General features: G+C 40.5%; 1 protein-coding gene across 4 annotated transcripts; it reads right to left on the reverse strand.

The window, feature by feature from the left end:
* On the reverse strand, nucleotides 1-11,001 carry LOC117669074 (galanin peptides-like). 4 transcript variants are annotated; one of them, XM_034423197.2, is made up of 6 exons: nucleotides 10,967-11,001; nucleotides 9,748-9,828; nucleotides 7,111-7,165; nucleotides 3,266-3,355; nucleotides 2,734-2,808; nucleotides 1-640 (listed from the first exon to the last, which is right to left on the reverse strand). In XM_034423197.2, exons 1-6 carry the CDS (start codon nucleotides 10,970-10,972, stop codon nucleotides 582-584), a joined length of 366 nt encoding a protein of 121 aa, XP_034279088.2. In that variant the 5' UTR covers nucleotides 10,973-11,001; the 3' UTR covers nucleotides 1-581. The 4 variants fall into 4 exon arrangements, with proteins under 4 accessions (XP_034279088.2, XP_034279086.2, XP_034279085.2 ...); XM_034423195.2 differs by having other exon boundaries at nucleotides 3,266-3,358; XM_034423194.2 differs by having other exon boundaries at nucleotides 3,266-3,394.
* Between the last annotated feature and the right edge of the window lie 4,290 nt (nucleotides 11,002-15,291).

Below are 15,291 nucleotides of genomic sequence, written 5' to 3' on the forward strand. Positions count from 1 at the left end.
TTAGGTTAGAAGAGAGAATTTATTCAATAGACAGTTTATACAATCTTTTCCTTATGTGAATCGTGATACACAAATGTTGCCCATGCTGGCTGGGGAATTTTGGGAGTTGAAGTCCACACATCTTAAAGTTGCTAAGGTTGGGAAATATTCTTCTACAGGCACCTTCTGCATGCTCTAGACCCCAATTTGTGACCTTCTCATGAAGGTACAAAAACACAGATCCCAAAGAAGTGTGCCAACGTCTGTTAAAAACATGAAGCTATCAGGATACGAGGAAATGAAAGTACATTATAGTTGCATATCCTGTAATTGTTTGCATTGGGGAAAAGAATAATAATGTCCCCAAGAAAGAGGGTTACAGAGGGCGTGCAAGACAAGGAACTACAGAATAAATGGCAACATTAGATAAAGGGTGACCAGGAAGATTAACTAGATTAGAAGTGAATTCTTTTGAGCAAATTGCTGAATTAGATGAGCAGAGGGCAAAACACAACAAAGGATCTGACCAACACCTGCATGTGTGAAACGGGGAAGGAACTGCAATGCTACAAGCAGCTCTACAAGAGACAGGCTGAAGAATACTACTGTTGCACCGATTCTTCTGACACTGGGAGGGGTAGGCGTCCAATCACTGTTTGATCTAAAAAAAGAAAAAGCATATCTTGAGGTTTTGTCTCAGTCCTGCCCATGTAACGCCCAATTGTCTTTGACTCTTAATATCCCATGCTATAAGAATAAATCTAACATAGTTTCCCCCTGTTTGGAATCCATGTCTATATGTAAAATAATTAAACATATTGTGAAATTATTATAAAACTCTATTATGTAATACATACAATGATACAGTACATACCAATGCATCCTTTCCCTGTACTTTTAAGAAGTACATTAATAGAAGAACATTCATTTGTTTTTATTATCCTGCCTTTATGATAAACACAGGTTTGTAGACATGGGTTTAATGCTCTTTCCTAAGAGAACTGAACTTGTCTTCAGGTCCACCAAAAGAGAATATTTGTAACTTGAGGGTTGAACCGTGGGGTGCTTGGTGCTCTCTGAGCTTGGTAGTTTTCTTGCAGACATTTCATTACCGCACTAAGTAACATCATCAGTGCTAGAAGGAAATTGAGTTTGCTCTTATTTTTATATAATAGTCGCTTGCCCTGTCGGTATCGATGGGAGTGTTCTTGGTAATTCCCTGCATAGGCTGTTTACTATTAATTTGTCTGCATTGGTAGTTCCTTGACCGGATGATTGTTCACTTGATTGCTGGTCTAGTAGTCAAATAGTAAGTGTGGAGGATATATGTTATAAAAGCCTCCAGAATGCTCCTTCCTGCTCACCCCATATTCTTCCTTCATGCTTGTGACTTGAGCCATAGTGGTGCAGTGGGTAGAATGCAGTATTGCAGGCTAATTCTGCTCACTGCCAGGAGTTTGATCCTGACTGGCTCAAGGTTGATTCAGCCTTCCATCCTTCCGAGGTCAGTAAAGTGAGGATCTAGATTGCTGGGGGAAATATGCTGACTCTGTAAACCACTTAGAGAGGGCTGTAAAGCACTGTGAAGCTGTATATAAGTCTAAGAGCCTTGGTGGCGCAGCAGACTAAAGTGCTATTAAGTAGCACCAGCTGCTTGCAATTACTGCAAGTTCAAATCTCACCAGGCTCAAGGTTGACTCAGCCTTCCATCCTTTCGAGGTAGGTAAAATGAGAAGCCAGATTGTGGGGGCAATAAGCTGACTTTGTATAAAAAAGAACACCGCTTAGGGGGGGCCGAAAGCCCTACTAAGCAGGTATATACAAAAGTATGAAGGCTATTGCTTAACGCATTGTAAGCCGCCTTGAGTCTCCAGAAAAGGACTGCATATAAATCGAACCAATAAATAAATAAATAAGTGCTATTGCCATTGCTATCAGTCAGGCTAACAGAGAAAACAGGGCATCGGATGAAGGAAGAAATCAATAATAAGCAAGCTTTGTCTTCCAGTGCAAGGAAATGTCAGTGCTAACCCTGAGAGATTGTGATAAGCAGCATCCAGAAGTATATAATCCTCGACTACAATTGAGCCCAAAATTTCTGTTGTTAAGCAAGACAGTTGTTAAGTGAATATTACCCCATTTTATGACTTTTCTTGCCACGGTTGTTCAGTGAATCAATGCAATTGTTAAATTAGTAGTACAGCTATTAAATGACTTTGCTTTCCCCACTGACTTTGCTTGTTAGAAGTTTGCAAAAGCTGATCCCTTGAGCCCATAAATAGGAGTCAGTTGCCAAGCATCTGAATTTTGATCATATGATCATGGGGATGCTGCAACGATTGAAAGTGTGAAAAATGGTCATAAGTCACTATTTTCAGTGCTGTTGTAATTTCGAATGATCACTAAACAAATTGTTGTAAGTTGAGGACTACCTGCAGACAACATCCCCAAGTAATAAAAACAGTAAGAAATGGGCCCAAATAAAATCCCTTATGTATAAAAACCAGAAGTAACACTCTTCCATAAGAGCAATGTATATAGGAAGTCTTTTAGAAAACACCAGTCAAATGTTATAGAGGCAGATGCTCTGTGGAGGAGCATTCCCACTCTCTTCTGCAAGTCAAAACAGCTGTGGCACGTACTCCTCGTCTTACAACCACAAGTGGGACCAGAATGTCCATTGCTAAGCAAGGCCGCTGCTCAGTGCGTTATACCCTCTCCTTCGTTCTCAAAGACCCTCTTATGTGTTCTCACCTCGGAGATTCAGGTAGGAGAGAAAATCCATCAATGTCTGGAAGATGCCATAATCAGGAAGTTGCAGAACAGGTGCTGAAAAAGGGAGGAAACGGCATTAAGGGCTAAATCAGGGGTGTCAAACTCGATTTCATTGAGGGCCACATCAGGGTTGTATTTGACCTTGGGGAGCTGGGGTGGGCATGGCCAGGATGGGGGTGGCCAGCTCAACGTCACTCGTGTTGGGGGTGGCCCAAGTGCTCTTCCAGTGAAAACAGGCTCCTGAGCTCCATTTTTGGCTGCGACGGCCTCCTGCAATCCTCTGCCAGTGAAAACAAAGCCCGGGAGGATCGCATGCATCCCTCCCAAGCTCCGATTTCACTGGCTGAGGCACCGCAGGCTGGTCCTTTGCTGTTTCCAAGGTGGCTTCATGGGCCAGATCTAAACACCCCGCGGTCTGGATCCGGCCTCCCAGGCCTTGAGTTTGACACCCCTGAGTTAAATAATGGGAAATTCAGGGAAAGCTCAGAAAAACCGGCTAATGGATATTCACCAATAGAATCCTGCCCCAAAGAATACAGATCCTCCACAGCATCTCTTTTCCCAGCCACAGCTCCCTTATCAGGCAACGTCTGGTGGGCATCTGCTTTGGGGAGAGGAGAGTGGGGGGAGGGAAGAAGTGCTGCAGGTTACATGAAAAAAAAAAGAGATGGTTTGCACCGGGCTTATGAAATCAAGAGGGACTGCCTGGTGGCGTTTTATAATCACCCCACTGCCAGCAGCCAGCAAACAAAGAATTTGGTGAAAAGGAAGCGAATTGGGAGACTTCCAGATGAAGCTTTTACACCTCGACTTACGAGTCCTCAATCGAGCCCAACATTTCTGTTGCTAAGTGAAACATTTGCTGAGTAAATTTTATTTTACTCAAAAAAAAATTTTTTTTAATTAATTTTTACGACCTTTCTTGGCCACGGTTGTTAAATGAATCGATGCAATTGTTAACTTAGTAGCACAGTTCTGAAGTGAATCTGGCTTCCCCATTGAGTTTGCTTGTCAGAAAGTCGCAAAAGGGGATTCAATTCAATTCAAACCTTTTATTGTCAATGCACAACGTGTGTACAATGAGATTGGCTGCCATGGGGATCCCATGACCCCCTTGATAAATCTGAGTCAGTTGCCAAGTGTTGGAATCTGGATCACAGAAAACCATGCTCTGAGATGCTACAATGGTTGTAAATGTAAGAAATAATAATAAATCATTTTTTTCAGTGCCATTGTAACTTTGAATGGTCACTAAATGAACTGTTGTAAGTCTAGGACAGTGTTTCTCAACCTTGGAAGCTTGAAGATGGGTGGACTTCAACTCCCAGAATCCCCCAGCCAGCAACGCTGGCTGGGGGATTCTGGGAGTTGAAGTCCACCCATCTTCAAGCTTCCAAGGTTGAGAAACACTGGTCTAGGATGACCTGTATCATGCAATTTTCTTTCATTCACACAATGAATGTGACAGAGATGTCTTCCATCTCATATTTCAGTACTAGCATTAGTACGTAGCATTAGTAATGCCAGGAAGCTTTCATCTGGAAGCACTGTATTTCTTAGGAGGAAGATATCATCATAATCATCATCATCATCATCATCACCACTGCATCTCCTCATAGTTTTTTTTTTCCCACGAAGGAGCCACAAGCAAAATAATATAAGTAGTCTCTGATTTACAACCACAGTTGAGATCAGAATTTCCGTTGCTCAGCAAGTCACTTGTTAACCAATTTTAGAATCATTTTGTCATGGTTGTTAAGCAAATCACTGCAGTTAAGCAGATCACACAGTCCTTAAGTGAATCCAGTTTCCCCATTGACTTTCCTTGCTGGAAGCCAGCTGGAAAATCATAAATGATGATGACCTAACCCCAGGATGCTGTAATTGTTGTAAATACAGGTTGGTTGCCAAGTGTCCAAATTTTGATATTTGTGACCATGGGGATGCTGAGATAGTCATAATGCAAGGACCAGTCATAAGACACTTTTTTCAGTTCCATTGTAACTTTAAACATAGTATTTTAACTGTCTAAAAGCTATTATTTTTCAAGCCTGATTCTCATCAGACTTCTCTTTAACAAGATTTATTGAGCTACAGGTAGTCCTAGACTTACAACAGTTCGCTTAGTGACCATTCAAAGTTACAACAGCACTGAAAAAAGTGATTTATGACCATTTTTCGGACTTATGTCCATTGCAGTATTCCCATGGTCATGTGATTTAACAACAGAAATTTTGAGCTCAGTTGTGGTCCTAAGTCAAGGATTACCTATGCTGAATCTAATCAGTCTGGGAACCAATTATAACAGCCAGATTGTGTTATTAATTATTATATTATTACAATTAAACAGATTAAAAACTACTACAAACTTCAAAAAAGGATAAAAAGAAGAAATAGAAATTACAGAAAAATAGAAAGAACATATAAGAAAGAAAGAGAATAATAATATGATGAAGAAGTAGTATATATAGACATTACTTCCCCCTTAATCACAAGTATAAAGTTTAAACAACTTATCACCTTCTTCTCTTAAAGTATCTTTCCTTCCCATTTTTCACTCTTATCTACAAACAGATCCTTAAAACTTCATCATTCAGTCTTGGTGAGCAAAGGTCCACTAAGGGTTACCAGAAATAGTAACGCTGATCACCTGCTGCTTTTTAGGGAGTTATCAAGGGGCCCATCCCTCACTGCTGATAATACGATGCTATACATATTTCCTTAGAACAGTGTTTCTCAGCCATAACACCATTAATGAGAGTAATTAAGCAATGGGACAGCTTGCCTCCTGGAGTTGTAGGTGTTCCATCAAGAAGAGTGGAAAACCGTTTGTCCAAGAAGATGGTATGAGGACACCCCCACCTGCTTTGGACAAGGGGTTAGAGTAGAAGTCTCGGTCCCTCTCAGTCCCTTCCAGCCTTATGATTCTGATTCTGTGCTGGATGGGGGAATTCTGGGAACTGAAGTCCAAACATACGTATGCATACGTCCTACCTGTCAATGACTACTTCAGCTTCAACTGCAATAATACACTGGCAAACAATAGATACAAACTCAAAGTAAACTGCTCAAAACTTGATTGCAGAAAATATGACTTCAGCCACAGAGTGGTCAATCCCTGGAACTCACTTCCTGACTCTGTTGTTACATCCTCAAACCCCCAAAAATTTAACCTTAAACTGTCTACCGTGGACTTCACTCCATTCCTAAGAGGTCTGTAAGGGGCGTGCATAAGGACATCAGCATGCCTACCATCCTTGTCCTACTGTTCCCATTTATTCATACTCATTTAATATATATATACTTATACCTGTTTATATTTATCTATATAAAGCGAAAACCACTCATGCTGTAATCATGAAATCTCCGGAACTGTAAAGCCTACAAACTTGAAATTTGCCACGTATGTTCCTCTTGGCTTCTAGGTGCTTAATAAGAAAGGATTTTTCAAAATGACCATCAGAGCATTAGTATTTCCTATATTATTATTAACATGCTCTGATGCTAAGGAGTCCTACTCCCCCTCCCCACCTGAACAGAAATCTGTTCCAAATGCAAAACACAAGCAGAGGAAAGGAGTTTCACTTTCAGTTTTACTTTCTCAGCAGGAAGCAGTTTTAATACAGAACACTTGAGCTAAGCCGTGGCCAGGCTCCTTCCTGTCTCCTTCTTGCTCACACAGCAAACATTGTTTCTCTTTCCAAACAGCCTTCTGATGCTAAGGAGTCCTACTTCCCCTCCCCACCTCAAAAGAAATCTGTTCCAAATTTAAAACACAAGCAGAGGAGAGGAGTTTCACTTTTAGTTTTACTTTCACGGCACAAGCAGCTTTACTACAGAACAGTTGAGCTAAGCCACGCCCAGCCTCCTTCCTGTCTCCTTGCTCACACAGCAAATACTGTTTGAGTTTCCAAACACCCCTCAACTCTCTCAGATGACAGGATGCCTGCCAGATGAATACCGGGCAGGGACTCCCCCTCCCTCTCTGTTCCCACTGCCAGTTGCATTATATTAACACACTCTGATGCTATGGAGTTACACATTCCATATTAAGTTTCAGGCTGTAAGTGTCAATTTATCAAGCCCGAGCACATAATTTCATAGCGAAGCACGGGCATCCAACTAGTATGTTTATATGCTATGTTCATACTTATACTTGTTTACTCATACATGCTTGAGAAACTAAATAAATTAAATAAATAAATAAAATAAACATCCTAATGGTATTGAGGTTGATAAACGCTGCCTTAGAAGGAAATATCATTTGGTTCAGTAGAATTTCTTCCCCTGTGACCTTAATGCAACTTTCACTTTATCCCTGTTTTCTCCTATCTGTGAAATCATGAATCAACTTACGGGGTCCCAGCAGGTATCCAGCACTGTTCAGGGTCCACCCACGTTTGTCCTTGGGCTACAGAAGGAACAGTAGGAAACCTGATGTTAAACTTGCATCCGCCTCATCTGGATTATAATCTGCCCCTCCTCCCCAAAAAGTCAAATTAATAGCAGAGCAAGTTTTACAAAATTTAAGACAGTCCCTAGTCCAGTGTTTCTCAACCTCAGCAATTTTAAGCTGTGTGGACTTCAATTCCCAGAATTCTTTTCATCAAAACTGGCTGGGGAGTTGAAGTCCAGACAGTTGAAATTTGTCGAGGTTGAGAAACACCGTCCTAATCTATAACAGGAACGTAAATTCTCATGAATAACAAAATTTAATTTATGGGAATTTTTTTTAAAAATAATGTTTTTAGTGACTTCCTGGAAGGAAGTTCAGATGAAATGTTAAGTGGCATGAGAAACCAATTGGCTGGATATTTAATCCGCTCAATGATTATATCCTGCATCAATTTTTAGACTAGGAGAAAGGAGAAGAAGTTTAAGAGGAAAAAATCCATGATTTGGAGAGCAACTTTTCCTCTTCAAAATAATAAAAAAAGGATCTGCAAAATTTCACTTCAAAGGAATGAAAAAGAGAAATTCATTCACAGAAGGGAGAAAATTTGCACTGTTCTGTTTCTTTTTGTTCAATACCTTCTAGATCTGAGAGAAAAGTAGAACATGCCAAGAAAATATCTAGAAGTCCTATCATCTGAACCAAGAAAAATGCTGCTTTATAAAACTTTAGTAAGACAACACCAAGAATGCTGCATACAGTTTTAGTCACCTCATTATAAACAAAAACGATTTTAAGACTTTGGAAGTCTTAAAGTCTCTGTACTTTGGAAGTACAGAGAAGAGCAACAAAAATTATTAGAAGGCTGGAGGCTAAAACCTATAAAGAACGGTTGCAGGATTTGGGTATGTCCAATCTAGTAAAAAGAAGAAATAGTGGTGACATGATAGCAGTGTTCCGATATTTGAGTGGCTGTCAGAAAGAAGAGAGGGTCAACCTGTTCTCCAAAATGCCTGAAGGCAGGACAAGAAGCAATGGGTTGAAACTAATCAAGGAGAGAAACAACCAAGAACCAAGGAGAAATTTCCTAACAATGAAAACAATTAACCAGAGAAACAGCTTGCCATCAGAAGTTGTGGGTGCTTCATCACTGGAGATGATTTTAAGAAGAGAGTGGACAGTGACTTGTTTGAAATGGTATAGGGCAGGGGTGAAATCTACTAACCTTCCCTACCGGTTCGGAAGTGCATGTGTATGCGCTGACCCTCTGCGCATGTGCAGACCCTTCTACGCATGTGCAGAGGGTAAAAAACAGGATATTTCCTGGTTAAAACCAGGAAGTAACAATGACTGGGTGGGTGCACGGAGCCTTGAGACACCATCACTACCGGTTCTCCGAACCACCGGCCGTCATCGCTGCTAGCTCAGCCGAACCGGTCTGAACCAGGAGCATTTCACCCCAGTATAGGGCCATGATGGCAAACCTATGGCACGCGTGCCCGAGGTGGCACACAAAGCCATCTTTCTGGGCACGCGAGCTGTCTCCCAACTCACCTGCAGCAGCGCATGCGCACACGCACGTACTGGTGTTCAGACCTCCAGTGTGCATGTGTGCAATTCAGGGGACCCAGCTGGTCTTCGGAGCTCTCCTGCACATGTGTGAACACTTGCGCACAGCGCGCTAATGCGTAGATGGCATTTGCATGCATTGTGCACGCAAAAACCATGCGCATGCACAGATGGTGTGATTGCACACGCAACCCAGTGGGGAGCCGCACGAAAGTTGTCGCATGTGCAAATGGTGTGGTTGCACACGCAACACACAGGGGAGGCCTGTGCAAAACCTGTGCACATGCGCAGATGGAAATGTGTGTTAGTGCGGATAGCACGCACACACTGAAGTGTGTACCTGTTCGACACTCAATGAGTAAAAGGTTTGCCATCGCTGGTATAGGGTCTCCTGCTTGAGCAAGGGGTTGGTCTAGAAGACCTCCAAGATCCCTTCCAACTCTATTATTCTGTATTCTTCTGTCCTTTCTCAGATTTTAATGGTAAAATGGTGTTCACATATTCTGAATGGTATTTTCTCAGAGTGATATATTGTCTTGTGCGCTAGGTAGCTATCAAACACACCTATGATTTGTTCTGAGGAAGAACCTCTCAAAAAGGTCATGAAATTAGGGATGGTGTGAAAATCTTCTCATACTCTAGCAGCTAGAAAAGTACTGAGACAGAAAGTTCCTTGTGGGCTGCTACCAACCTACTTTTCCGATTGACTAACACTTGTGTGGATCACAATAAATCAGACTCCATTTTCCCCTTCACCGATTGGATGGAAATGCCGCAGTAGTACAGATATTCTTGGTGCAGTTAATCATACTTAGGTTTAAAAAAACATACATATCATACATACTCTTAGAAAAACACCCAACACCATGGAGCATTCAGACCTGAAATCCACAATCTGAAATTCCGTTGTCCATGGTATAACCACTGCCTTTACCATCTTGTTCCTTCTGACGGTGAGAGTCAGATGTTGGTACTCTAATTCTCCCCCAGTAAATTGACAAGATAGATTTGGAAGATCTGATCCAACTCACCACAAACGCAATTCCAAAACAGTCCCCAAGCAGTGCACAGAAGAGCAAAGAAAAGCAAACGATATGCCAAGAAGTCTTCATCTGGATAGAGGAAAGAAGAGAACCAAAGAAAAGAGGCTAATTTCCAATCACATGATATTTCTTTGCTAATAAATTTTTCCTTTGTAGGAAAATAGGATTATAATATTTTCTTCGGTTTTACTACTACCTCTGATATTTAAAAGTTAGCAGGTTTTTTTAAAATTTTGATAAACACACAACAATTTATCTGAAATTATATTGTCACTATGGTTGATAATAGACACATGCCAACCAAAGCGAACCAAAATCTGAATTCAGTTATGGTCTATTTTATTCAGTAAACCATGATTAAGCAAAGTTTGGCTTAGGGTGCTGTGTGAACTCTATAAAAGAATATCTCTTTTTCTATGCCGCTCCCAGTCTTTTATCATAGCTCTACAAGTATTCTGAATTATAATTCTTATAACCTACAATCACATCAGATGCTAGAAAACATGGGAATTGCATTTCCGTTAAGGCCACCTTATCAAGTTGCCAAAAACCCCAAAAAACTGGATAATCTCTAGATAGCAACATAGAGACAGAAAATATGCTTTGTATCTTCAAAGCATATTTTCTGTCTCTATGTTGCTATCTAGCGATTATTCAGTTTTTTGCAGTTCAGAATGGATTATTTTAGTTCTAAAAACATGGTTAATACTTCCTCAAGAAAATTGCTATTTTTACACTGACCTTATACAATGTGAATAAGCAGTCAAAAATCTGGGTAAAACAACTTGGAAAATTGCTCTGCATAAAAAAACCCATCAAATTTCTATCCTGCATGATAATTAACTGTAGTTCAGATTTGCCTTCACTCCACAATCTTGAAAATGTTCTACAGTTTTAGAATATTTCATCAAAATGCTTTGAGACTGTTTACATACCTGAAGGTACATGGTATGTATGCTTGGTAGATACAAGCATACAAGACATTTAGCTAATAGGATTCTTGAGTCACCGAACAGCAGTACAACAGGTAGAAACTCTATAGCTAAAGACTTTTTTCAGTACTCTTTTCTGTCAAATGCCCACCTTAAAAAACAGTTAGCAAACCTTCCATCTGCCACATAAATGCTGCTGCCAGAATTACCCTCACCCACCAACCAACCAACCAAGACCTCCTGACTCCTGAAATTATAGATCAGAGGAATCATACCTTCATGTCTTTGTTGAATTGCTGGAGCTCTGATTCCCCAGACAGGAAGGAACCCAAGTTTTATAGAGGGGAGAAACGTGGATTTGGGTGCGTCATTACTCTGCAGACAAAGCTTATGTCAGTATAATTGACAATAATGGTCCCATGAGACCTACTTGCAAAGGGTGGGGAGGGGAGTTGTTGATTCCTTTTAGTGTTTATTCACATCCCATGTCAGAAAATGGATAGAAAATTGGGGTAATTAGCCCTACTTGACTAGTCAATTAATTGGAGAAGAGCCGCTACAAGTAGAAGACACATTCCATGCTGTTTGTAAAGTAGAAAAAAAACAACTTTGGTTGGCTCTTCTTCTGCCAACCTTATCTGAGAGAGCATCAACCTTAGAGCTGCTTCGTATATTACCCATCCTCAGCACCATAATTTATCCGGCCAGTTTTTTGACATTTACATTTTTAATGGATCACTGGAAGGCCAAATGCAACTTTTTGCACAATGTATTTATTTATTTTATTTTATGGCACTCATCTTACTCTGAAAAGCGACATTTTTCTTCTAATAATAATCAGGAAAACTGATTATTACTGATTAATACTAATCCTCCTAAACAGGCCAAAACTTTTACTCGCTTCCATTCCATTGATATTATCAGGTCTACAAGGCACTTGGAAAGAGCTGAAAATACAGGTAGTCCTCAACTTACACACAATCGTTGCAGCATCCCCATGGTCACATGATCAAAATTCAGATGCTTAGCAACTGACTCATGTTTATGACTGTTGCAATGTCCCAGGATCATGTGATCCTCTTTTGTGACCTTCTGACAAACAAAGTCAATGGAGAAAATTCATTTAACAACTGTGTTTCTAACGTAACAACTTGCAGGAATTCACTTAACAAATGTGGCAAGCGAGGTTGTACAATGGGGCAAAATTCACTTCACAAATGTCTCATTTAGCAACAGAAATGTTGGCTCAGTAGTGGTCATAAGTTGACTACCTGTATTCACATACACCTTTGATTTCGTAGGTCAGGGAGAAGGATTGTGTGTTTAAGAAGCCATAATGTCCCAGAAATCCAAATGAGATTTTATTTATATTTTACTTACTTTGTACATTTTTTGTTATTCAATTATTAAGTCGTGTCCAAGTCTTCACGAACCCATGGACCACAGAAAGCCAGGCCTTCCTTCTGTCCTCCACTGTCTCCACGAAGATTGCTCAAATTCATGCCCACTGTGTCACTGACACTATCTAATCATCTCATCCTCTGCCGTCCCTTTCTCCTTTTGCCTTCCGTCTTTCCCAGCATCAGGGTCTTTTCCAAGGAATTCCACTCTTTTCATCTGATGGCCAAAGTATCTGAGCTTTTTACAAATGTACCATATTTTTCGGAGTATAAGATGCACCTTTCCCCCCCAAAAAAAGAGTGAAAATCTGGGTGCAGCTTCTCAAACAGAGGTTTCAGAGCTGAAAAAAGCATCAGAAACAAAGCTTCAGAAAAGAAGCTCCCAAACAGAGCTTCAGAGGCTTTTTTTCTGAAGCTCTGTTTTGAAAGCTTTCAGAGGCAGGAAAAAAAGTTTTTTCTGAAACAGAGTTTCAGAAGTTTGAGAGTCAGAAAAAAAAGCAAAAAAAAGCAAGGCACAGAATTCACAACCAAGGAACCTGTTGCTAAAATTCACCTCTGGGAACAGCTAATTGGGGATATCAGCTTTTTTCTTATTTTCTCCAAAATTAAGGTGCGTCTTAGACTCCGATGTGTCTTATACTCCGAAAAATATGGTATATTTTATGTATTCTACTCGTTCTGTAAAATGGGAATGTGATTTTTACAAATGCATAAAATCAGGGAGGAGATTTTATGATGAGCAGAAACATGCAGTACAGGTAGTCCTCGACTTACGACCTCAACTAAGTCCCAAATTTCTGTTGCTAAGCAAGATCGTTGTTAAGTGAGTTTTGCCCCATTTTATGACCTTTCTTATCACAGTTGTTAAAGGAATCACTGCACTTATTAAATAAGTAACATGGTTGTTAAGTGAATCTGGCTTCCCATTGATTTTGCTTATGAGAAGGTTACAAATGACGATCACATGACCCCAGGACACTGCAATGTGTCCAAAGTGTCCAAATTTTGAGCCACAGGTATGCTGCAATGGTCATAAGTGTGAAAAGGGTCATAAGTCACTTTTTTCAGTGGCATTGTAGCTACAAATGATCATTAAATGAATGGTTATAATTCAAGGCCCAAAATCATCTGTGAGCTTCTATGAATGAAAGTGGATTTAAACCTGGATCTCCTCATTCCTAATCTAATACTACTAGGACCCAGAGAGATTTTGGAAATAAATGTGAGGCTGTGATTGGCTCTTTTATACGGCAGCTTTCTGCTGAATTTGCTTATACTATAATGAAAAGAAGCTAATGGACAACCATCCGAAGTTTGAACCTGGGTTCTAATCTAATCTAAGCCTTTGGGGGACCATCATAACAGTTGCTAAGCAACTGATAATTAGTCACGGACTACCTGTATCATGCTGGAATCTCAGCTACCTATGAAGTAAATCATCAACTAAATAGAAAGAAGCAAACAATGAGACAAATGAAACTAGAATTTCCAAATACATACTAACATACAAAGTTCTTACAGGCAGTGTTCATTTAATAACTGCTTTGGGCAGTCACTGTAGGATAGTAATGAAAAAGTAACTTGGGACCAATGCTTGCATTTACAACCTTTGCAGCATCTCTATTATGTGTTTGCATATTAGAGAGAGTTAGTATACATTGTTCTGTGCATCATGCCCTTCTCCTTGCAGATTGCCTAAACTATCTCTTCCTAAGCGATTTTCTCTGCAGTGCAATACCACCGAAATGCTAAAGGCAAGTTAAACTTAGCTCTATGACTTTTATTACTATGGTTCAGTGATTCTTGGAACCATCATGGAATTCTGGAAGTTGAAGTTCACACATGTTAAGTTTCCCAGGTTGGGAAATACTATTGTAGGAAGTTAGCACCCATCCCTCTCCTAGAAGAATGAAATATTCTAGGAAATATTAAAAAGGCAGAATATTTTACCTCCCTGGATGAGAAATGGAGAAATATGGTTTTTTAGGCAAGAAGCAGACTTAATAGCCCCCACACTCTCAATAGCCCACAGCAGATGTCAGCACCTAAAAGATAAAGAGATAGCTAGGTCTATTCATAAGCAAATGCCCTCACCCAAGATCCAACAAAGATAGGATTAGCCCTCTACCCATCTAGCAACAGAACTCACATGGCACCTGGGGAGTTTGCATCACCCAGCAAGACTCAACCAAGCCAAACTCAAAAGACAACCTACAAAGTTACCCCTGCATGGCTCCATGCATATCTGACAACCAATCAGAATACAAGCTCAAATTCAAAGCCCAATAGAGGATATAAATCTCTCTCTCACACCCATGTGCTTTTTTGCTCAGGACCTCAAAACCATGTGGTCCTGTCCACCATTAAACCATCTTTTCAAGCAGTCTCCATGTTTCCAGTGTCTTTCTCCCCACTTGGAACTGAACCCAAATGGACATTTCTTCCAACACTATTATAGTTGATTACTGTAGAATCCTACAGGTTCAGCTGATGCCTGAAATCGATCTTAATCAGTTTCACCCTTTTGTTTGCCTCCTAAACTGCTTGCTCCATTGGATGTGTATTCCTTGTTATGTGCCTGCTTACTCTCTTGTAATCTTTTCCAATGGATGTACACGCCAACATCAATTCTTTTCTTGCTATTTATCCCTGAACTAAGGGGAGCATTCCAAAAAGTGGGAAATTTGGGAGAAAAGGGCTATCATTTGCCCTTTTATCTATCTTCTTCATTAGTTCAGCTCCAGAAACCTTCCCCTCCATGTGGTCTTAGCTGGCTCTTTGGGGCTGTATCTCTTTGAAACTGTTAAGCAAAGGAAAGCTGTAGGCACAGTCATGTGATTTTCACTTAGGGATCACTTCACTTAATAAGCAAGTTGCCAGAAATAATTACAGTCACTAAACAAGGACTACCTATACTTTTTTTTAAAAAAACCCTACATTTGAAAATAAACAGACCATCCCCATGTTGCCCCAAGTAGGGCCCTATTTTCATGTTCCACGATTCTTCCTAAAAAGAAATCTTTTCCATGGAGTCTGTATAGACCAGTGATAGCTAACCTTTTTGCTGTCGCATGCCAAAAGTGCGGGGAACGTGAGGGGGTCACGCATGCCTGTGCCCACACCCATAATTCAATGTTCCCATGCCCCACCCCCCACACATGCGCGCGTGGATCCCCATGTTCCCACTTTTGGCACGTGAT

This window comes from Pantherophis guttatus, chromosome 4 (genome assembly GCF_059756535.1).
Source record: "Pantherophis guttatus breed Tessera chromosome 4, ASM5975653v1, whole genome shotgun sequence".
NCBI lineage: Eukaryota > Metazoa > Chordata > Lepidosauria > Squamata > Colubridae > Pantherophis > Pantherophis guttatus.